At 32.8% G+C, this 9,294-nt stretch overlaps 1 protein-coding gene and 2 non-coding genes across 3 annotated transcripts; 1 reads left to right on the forward strand and 2 right to left on the reverse strand.

Annotated features, from left to right (window-relative positions):
* The first annotated feature begins 3,351 nt into the window (after positions 1-3,351).
* On the forward strand, positions 3,352-3,422 carry TRNAG-GCC (transfer RNA glycine (anticodon GCC)). Its single transcript has one exon. It is a non-coding gene; the product is annotated as a tRNA-Gly (tRNA).
* Positions 3,423-6,542: 3,120 nt separating this feature from the next.
* On the reverse strand, positions 6,543-8,775 carry LOC139887822 (sm-like protein LSM4). The gene is made up of 7 exons (XM_071870874.1): positions 8,596-8,775; positions 8,403-8,444; positions 8,032-8,130; positions 7,876-7,953; positions 7,173-7,212; positions 6,654-6,803; positions 6,543-6,565 (listed from the first exon to the last, which is right to left on the reverse strand). Exons 1-7 carry the CDS (start codon positions 8,596-8,598, stop codon positions 6,543-6,545), a joined length of 435 nt encoding a protein of 144 aa, XP_071726975.1. The 5' UTR covers positions 8,599-8,775.
* Positions 7,592-7,737, reverse strand: LOC139895422 (small nucleolar RNA snoR127). The gene has a single exon (XR_011775874.1). It is a non-coding gene; the product is annotated as a small nucleolar RNA snoR127 (small nucleolar RNA).
* Positions 8,776-9,294: the final 519 nt, after the last annotated feature.

Raw genomic sequence — 9,294 nt, forward strand, 5'->3', positions numbered from 1 at the left:
ACCAAGTGACTTTGGGAGTGTTTGGATGCAGGTTTTATTAGTAACTACAAAATAGGTTTGATGGGCAACGTATCAGTCCAGAACATTATTATTTTTTTATTATTATTAATTTTTTCTTATGGGTTGGGTTGATGCTGGCAGACCCTCGGACACTTTTTTTTCCCCATCTTTTATTAACTGAATTTCAAACTATTCTACCTATTTGACCCGTTTAGAGGCAAAATATTTATAATGTTGTAATCTATTATTTTAGATCCTTGCTAGTTTAGCTCCACCAACGGCTGATCGTCGAGGCACATGGAAGGCATGCCAAAAGAACCATGCAAACTGTTCACCATCACAGATGAATTTTCTTCAAGGTAATGTGTTTGTGTTAGTAAAAAAGAAATTTAATAAATTTATTTATAATGTATTAATATTAATTCCTGTATTGTTATAGCAGGATTTAGAAATCAGATGCTGAATTCAATCAAAAGATTCTCGAGGTCCAGACAAAACGGGTTGTTTATAAATTCGTGTTTTGCTCATTGCCAATCAGAAAGGCAGGATACATGGTTTGCCGATAATTCACCTCTTCTTGGAAACAAGGTACAGTAAACTTCGGGTTAGATTTTATACGTAAGGGTCAAAGCTGGTAAAAAAGTCGCCCAAATTGTCTGTAAAGCATTAAACTAGTAATTAATTAATTTTATCAAATATGTACAGGCGATTGCACTGGCTGTTGGAGACTGGTTCTATGACCGTTCAACTGTCAAACAAATCGACTGCCCGTATCCGTGTGATAAAACTTGTCACAACTTGGTATTCAAAGCATAATGCAACAGTGCGAGCGGGTTAATTACATCATTCTTAATTCATAGTAGTAAATTGAATTAATATTCAATTACTTCATTTTATATTTCCCTACTAGTTCATTTTCAATCCTTTTACCAAAAAAGGTTCATTCATTCAATCTCTTTGAAATAAGAAGAGAATATATGTATCATTATGAGAGGTGAATAATTTGTTGAGGCTTGAGTAAGTTGTAACACCTCACTTTCTCACAAAACTAGTGGGAGTGGGCATTATAAATTATAATTTATTATTATAGAAAAATGGGGTTTGCTATTTAACCCTGCTTCAGCTTTCTCATTGCTATTCACATAAAAGTTATCAGCATAATTTATTATAGCATAATTAACAACTCCCTTACTCTTAAAAAAAAATTCCTTACTTTCATCGGATTGTCTATGTCATACCTCCTCATCCCTTGCATATTTGGGATTGGTTTAATGTTGTAACTGGCCCCGTCATAATTCTTGACATCAGATTTATCTAGTATTTAACTCATAATGCAAAACTCATTCATGTCAATTGTTTGAAAAAGTTATTGATAAAGTAACTTAAACATGACCCAAATCCAAGAATCTTTCTTTTAACACCTTGTTTGTATTAACGAATCTCAAAACTGTGGCCTTTGCCTCCTTTGGGATTCATAATGTTAAGAATCTCCAACTTCGCTACAAATATGTTTTTCAACTTTTTTTTAAAAGGCAAAATCCTGAACCGAATTACAGGGACCCAATCTGTAAACCATCCCGAGGGGCAGGTTGAGTGGGCCGAAATCCTGAAATACGGGTCGGTAAAACCTCCCCAGGGTCACTCCATAAATCAGGTGAATACCCTGTGATGTTTTAAAGGAGGGGACTCGAACTTGAGACACAAGGTGTTGGGTGTACCACTAGGCCACAAGCGAGGGTACTATTTTCCAACTTTATCGACTCACTGTACCTGGATAATTTAACTCACTGAACTTCTACTTAACTGGAGTTGAGTGTAGCAATGGACTATCGTTGAGTTTTTGATAGGTTAGAGTTTGACTATTATGTATACAAGTTTATAACCTGCGAATTCGCGAGATTATATACAAAAACGTTTTTTTTTTCTTTAGCGAGGAAACCCTCCTATGAACGAGCACATTGGCTCCCCATAGAAGGTAAGACCTCGGGTAATCAAGCCCCCGAGCGCGAGACCTAGTACCGGGTGATGCACACCCTCTAGTCACACTCCCTTTTTGAACAATTTGACATAGCCATGAATTGAACCCGGTTGGTGTGCTTCATTGGGCAACTCGGTGGTCACTCAGGCAAGCCTGCATGGTTTACAAAAACGGTTACAATACTAGTTTCAGTATTCGAAGGTAGCCTCCTCTTTCATCTGGAACTGATATTTTAAGGTATGATCTACGGTTTATAGAGCAAGTTCTTTTTACAGCTATTTGTCTTGTCCAAGCTGTTATTGTTATGATAGCCGAAAGCAGTTTGGGTATAATACATTACGCTATAATCTGTATATAGTTTGCTTTTAAAACACACATTGGTAACTGTTTGATTAGCAAAATTTAGGCTTTTTTAATTTCCAGAAATCAACTTGGAAGTAATGTGAACTCCCTTGCTTTTAAATCTTCAAGAAATCAAGAGTTATAGGTGGCAAAATGGGCGGGTTCAGTGCAAAACAGGTAACATTCTAGTGTTGGTTTGAATGTTTTTGGGCCAGCATCTAAACACTTTATATCGGTTCTCTTGAATGCTCGATATTATAAAATTACATACCATATTACAACATAAGTTAAGCAATCTAAATATACTATCTCTAATAATAATGTAACTGAATAAACTTCACTACTTATAACCTGTTTCCTTCTTAGTTAAATGCTTTGGTCTAACCTGTTTGCGTAGAATGCGTAAAGAACACATTTTTTCAATCTGATGACCAACAAACATTTTAATAAACGTACGTTTGTTTAAAGTTTGCTCATTTTGACATATCTCGTTAAAGAAACATAATTTTTACGCTTAGTAAGCTTTTTACTGATCTTACTTACCCCTATATGTATCTGGTCAATGATCTGTTATTGTCATTGAACTAGTTCGATTGTTACTGTGTTTTTCCTACAACTCGCTCTATGCCCTTAGTTCGATTACTTTAGGTAAATTCTGCAGATAATTTGTTTAATTTTCATTTAATTTTATTTATCTGTATTTATATTTATATACTTATTGTGTTCTGCACAGATTGCTGCCAAAATTGTAAAAGTAACAATTTTTCTAGTGTTTCTCTATATGGCGTATGTTCTTGCGGTGATTTTTGGTAATCTTCGAATTCGTTACAAATCTCATCTTCATGTTTTATGTATTATTACAAAGTGCTCAATGAAAGCCTATATGAGTCTGTTAGTTTCAGCCTTCCGTGCATTGTCTGCTCTAAAATTAACTTGGCTAATAACGAGCCCGTATTTGATTAGTACGTTTGTAATGGTAAATGTTCATTAAATGAAGTATATCAATTAGATAGCAGAAAACAAAAGCATAAGCACCAGTGGTCTAGTGGTAGAATAGTACCCTGCCACGGTACAGACCCGGGTTCGATTCCCGGCTGGTGCATTTGTTGAGCTATGATGTCATATGCCTCACTGGTGGAGGGGTTCACCAGATTTGTCTGACCTTAAATGGAGACATCTATAGGCCTTACTGAGCTCTAATTTTTTTTCCCTTTTTATTTTATCCTTGAAATCAGTAGCTTTACATTATGGTCAATGAGATCTGGAAGTGGTACCCTCTAACTTCTGTTTTTATATTACAAGTTAGAAGCTTTCATCACTTTATATAACAGCTTTCTAAATTTAAACTCTACAGTTTAGAACCATGTTCAACTTTCCATAAATTGTTTCTTTGATCTATAGTTTACGTTCATTAGTTGATATAAAATGAATGATGTGATGCTAATATACAAAACGAAATACTAATGTTAGAATTAACCTAAAATATTATTCATAAAGATGCCATTACATTCAGCATATGAAAAATCCATGCTTGAAATTATTATGAAAAATATAACTACAAAAAAATGGTAGCTATATTATTATTCTCAAGCTTATTTTGAAATGCAAAATGTCCCCAGAAGAACCTAATGCTTCAACCTTCTATGTTTTATCATTAGAGAGATACGCTTCAACATAGGATCAGAAGTGTAACTTGTGCATGCAACTTGTGTTATGGATGAGAGTGGTCTTACAGATATCCAGTTTTTAGTTGAAGACTTTAATATGTGTCAATTCTAAAGTCATCTTTAATGAGCTTGTTAAGGTATCATCAATGTTACAAGCTTAACATGCCCAAGAAACTCTGGTGTAAAACCGAGTTTCTTTGTTTAGGAAAATATTTATTTATACATCAAAAAAGATGGTTACACAATTACTCAAAGTCTTCCGGATGTTGTATAGGTGGCAGGTTTGGCCCATTTTACTAAAATATGAGTCAACTAGTGAAATGACCCGTGAAATCACGGGTTCGTTTAAACGAAACAGTTTAATGATATATTTTAGGAATTAAGTGAATATAAATGCTAAAGTCATTTAGTTTAATAACTCGTGGAACCATATATTCTGACTAAGAAACTTGGTCAGTATAAATGAACTACATATATTCTCCCACCACCTTGTTCCAATTTTCATCACAATTATTATTTTTTTGTCATAAAAGCTACATTACAACATTTTATTGAGACATGTATTTCGCATATAAATGTAACGTAATTAATCCCGTAAAGATGACCCACTTTTGAATAATAATAATATAATAATAATAAAGTTCGCTCTAAAATTGAGTATTTATATTTATAATAATAATAATAATTATTAATAATAACAAATGTCTCTTTAATTTTATTTTTTTAAAAACTAAAATACAATTATTATATGAATGCTGTACAATATGCTTTAAAGTTTGCACATGTGTTAATGAGATGTTTTATCATAAAGTTGTATATATATGTTTCAAATATTGTACATATGGTCATGGTAATGTTTTACCATAAGGTTGTACATATTGCTTCAAATATTGCACATATGGTCATGAGAGTATTTTATCATAAAGTTGTACATAATGCTTTATATATTATACAATTAATATAATAATTTTATTTAAAATAATTAATTATTTTAATGACATCATCAAGTTAGTTACTATAAATACAATTTTTTTTAATTATAAAATATTTAGAATTAATGACATCATCTAAGTAACCTGGATTTTTTTTCTTTTTATTTTTGATTTTTTCTTAACAAAGGATTTAGCTTAATAATGATATCATCATTTTAGCATTTTAATAGAAACTATAGATGTGGGTTATCCTTTACACTTGTGCATTGGGATGGGGGTGGGGAGGTCTCAAGTTCGAGTCCCTCCTCTTAAAAATATTCGTGGGATTTATTTCCTTTCCTGAAAGCCGAATTGCCCCGGGGAAGGTTTTACCGACCCGTATTCATGACTCAGGTCCGATCGCCTGCCCCTCTGGATGGTATAAGGTTCGGATCCCTGTAATGCGGTTCGGGTTTCCTGTCAGAAAGCGCGTGCGTGCGTGGCAAATGAGAGTATTCCATGCCAACAACTTGTCTTTCAAAAAAAATAATAAAAATAAAAAAAGTAACAATTTTTCACCAATAGTGAAAAAAATTGTGAGTTACAAAGCAAAGGCGAGTTGGACTACAAATAACATGTCCACACACACCAAACCATAAGGCTTACTAGCCCATTAACATCCTGCATAGTTATTACACACATAAACCAGTGACGAAAAATGAATGCAACAAAATGAAAGCATCTCTCCACTACCATTCTAATGTGCGGCTAATGTAGAAACAAGTATGGCTGTGATAGCCATATGTAAATTGTGGGTCCAAGTACAATATAATAAGAGGTCCGATCTCTAACAGGTCTAACTATATTGTAATAAAAAAATTTTTAACGGAAACTAGTTAAACTTGTCCGGTAGTTAAAAAAAATAGTTTTGAATATGAAGTGCTTCGAGTTGACACATTTCAACCTTTTACATTATATAATAAACCGGTTTTGACTCACCTAAATTATATTGTTAAGTAAATATCATTATTTGCAAATCATTTAAACACTTAAAAGTTTTTTTTTTTTTTCCTTTGGCAAAAGTATATAATATATTAATAATCACAAAAGATCAGGCAGAATACAAAATTGAAATACAATTGACCTATTCCGATGATCTGTTGTTCGTGATCCTACGATCCCACATTGAAAGGTGCACGAGTACACCAAATTGAAGACAATCACCAATACCAATTGATACACATTGAAAGCTGCAACCCTACCAAAATCTAGACCTATTGATATACCCCAAGCCTAACCAAGCTCTGAAAGACCTCCCAACCCACCACTGAAAGTGAAAATGACTTTTTAAAGGGCATAAATGCAATCCATTGATAATCCAAATAGAAAAAGTGCACAAATGGACACACGCGACTATGTAACTTGGGCAAAATACCCTTCACAAATGTAGATCTTCTAATGAAATGTCCTAATGTCTTTCAAATAAACACAAATGCATAGAATTATCCCTAATTCTGTTTCTATCTTTTTTATAATAATAACAAAGATACTAGAAGTGCACTTGAATTTACAACAGACCATAGGCTTTATTTATTAAGGATCCAACCAACCACCCTTAAAAGACACTTTGTTACATTTGTCACATCAACCACGACCACGTCCTCCGCCTGAATCAAAGAAAAAAAGCTGGCTGTTAGTAATTGAAACCTTACAAAAAGCATACATAAAGAATGTGATTAAGAAATTTAATACCACCTCTGTTGCCGCCAATGGGATAACCACCTTCCATGCCGCCACGACCACCCATGCCGCCTTTTGCTGGCCTCCTACCACCACCGCCACCACCACCAATGTCATCCCTACCACCTCTTCCCCTTCCACGTCCAACCCCTGGTGGCTTTCTATCTGGTAATATAAAACATAATCAACCAATTACCAACTAATTATATAAAAGACCTCAGTTTAAATTCTTCTTTCCCACAACTATTAAAGTTCATCAAGCACAACTTTCTGGACACATATAGGTGGATATTTAGAGCAATGGTCACAGCACAACTTTTGAAGGATATTAAATGAAGGGAAAGGCATCACACATTTATGTAATTATGTTATAAACTAGATTATCTTCAAAAAATGGTATTTCACCTTTACTTTAGACTTTGCTTTATTTATAAAACGTACGTATCTGTGATAATATATATAAGATTCAATTCAAAGTGACAATCACAATATAATCATAGACGATTTTAATCAATATTTAAGTTACAATCATACCAGTGCGGTTCTTGGTTTCTTCCTGAACCTTGTCAATCACCTGAAGAAAGAAAAGCCACGTAAATCAACAACATTAAAAACATTATACACCGATTCTATATATAGAATCACTGCACCATCTCATAAGATAATGATGCACCTACCATATAGTTTTTGAATAATATTATCACAATTGCATATGATTTCTAATTTTCAGCCCAAAAATGTAACAAAATGCAAGAAAAGAAAAGCACAAAGACGACACCAATAGTGAAATTAGCTGCAACAAGATACACCGATTTCAGATAAATCATAACTCGAATCAATCCATTTAAAACAAGACAAAATGAAAATTGCCACCTCTAGAAATAGGCATGACAACACATGTATACATGTTAACAGGTGACCAAATCAACAAATAATATACAAACATGACTAAATCTGGTCAGCAAGAAACCGATCTCTGTTTTATCATCAGAGAGATACGCTTCAACAAAGGATCATAACTGTAACTTGTACAAGCAACTCGAAACAACCCTATGGAGCACATCCCAATGTCTGATTTGGCTAAGTTGCATCATTCCAGAAACACATATAAAAACAGTAACAGAAACAATAATCCAATGATCCTCACACCCTTATTTTAAAACCACATGCGATTTGATACAAGTAAAAGAAACAATTTGGCGATACAAAACTCGAATATACAGAACTTGATTAGTACCTCATCTGGCACACGAAGATACTTGATAGTATTTCCACGTATATAGCATTCAGGCATCCTCCAGAACCTATCACCATCCTGTCAAATCACAATTTTTTAAAATTGACATTTCTAGTCCTTACGGTTATAAAGTATTGAAAGAGTAGACAAAAGTACTTTGGAGGTACAAATAACTTCACGAAGATGAATATTCATCCAGGTGTCACAGTTCACCAAATGCCCGTTGTAAGTTTCACCATTTTTCAACTCCACCAGCTGCATCAAGATATGTAAAAACTATTTAATAATGTAATTTACACACAAATGAAATCTAACATATTATAATAAAACAGTTCAGTAATATCACGCGCTTTATTGTTAGATGGTGGATTGCAAAATAATCACATAAAATTGAAGATAATCGCGCACAAATCAAAAATACCTCACAGAATTAAAAAAATAAAATAAAATAAAATAAACGAACAAAACAGTAAAATAATAAAAAATAACAGTAACAAAAAAAAAATAGAGAGGTGGGAGGTACTGACCATAGGATGCCCTTGAGACGTTTTAAGCAGAGATAATGGAAGCTGAAATTCATCATTTCGTTTTTACATATAAATATAATAATAAATAGTTAAATCATTAAGCAATACGATTTCGATCAAATAGCAAACAGTAATAGTGAATATAGTTACAGATCAAGTAAAAAAATGAAATAAAACAGCAGCAGGAACTAACCATTTTAACGGAGATGAATCAAAGCTGATATTAAGTCAGGGATAGAGATAGATCTGATTTATGTATAACGGATCATCTCACTTTTAATATACTGCCGCCTTTACTGTTACGAAGCGGGTGATTTTAGGTATCACCCTTACTCTTGTGACCTAAACGGCTAAACCTAAACTTCCACTTTATTTGCTTTTTATGCTTTTATTTTTCCTTTTGGGAGAAAGTTAGGGTTTGAATTTGCATTTTAAAATCCGAGTAGTGAAATTTATTTAAACGAAACAGTTTAATAATATGTTTTTGGGTATTAAGAGAACGTAAATGTAAATGTTAAAGTCATTTAGTTTAATGACCCGTGTAACAATGAATTCCGACTAAAAAATTTGTCGTTGTTTTTACAAATATATTGAGGTACTTAACTTGGTCAGAATAAATGAATTACCTTAATGTACTTAACTTTGTAATAAAAGCCTACATTACAATATTTTATTGATACATTTATTTCGCATACATATGTAACGTAATTAATCCCGTAAAAATCACTCATATTTGAATAATAATAATAATAATATAATAATAAAGTTTGTTTAAAAATTGAGTATTTATACTTTTAATAATAATTATTAATAATAACAAATGGCATGCCTCTTGATAAATTTTTGAAAATAAAAATACAATTATTATATAAAGGTTGTACAATATGTTTTA

The sequence above is a fragment of the Rutidosis leptorrhynchoides genome, chromosome 2 (assembly GCF_046630445.1).
Source record: "Rutidosis leptorrhynchoides isolate AG116_Rl617_1_P2 chromosome 2, CSIRO_AGI_Rlap_v1, whole genome shotgun sequence".
In the NCBI taxonomy this organism is placed as follows: Eukaryota; Viridiplantae; Streptophyta; class Magnoliopsida; order Asterales; family Asteraceae; genus Rutidosis; species Rutidosis leptorrhynchoides.

Bases quoted from the DNA above. Each gene is read 5' to 3' on its own strand.
- LOC139887822 (XM_071870874.1), bottom strand. The intron at 8,131-8,402 runs GTCAGTACCTCC...ATCTTGATGCAG, and splicing joins CGTCTCAAGGGCATCCTATG to CTGGTGGAGTTGAAAAATGG. The intron at 6,566-6,653 runs GTGGTATTAAAT...TCTTTGATTCAG, and splicing joins TCCCATTGGCGGCAACAGAG to GCGGAGGACGTGGTCGTGGT.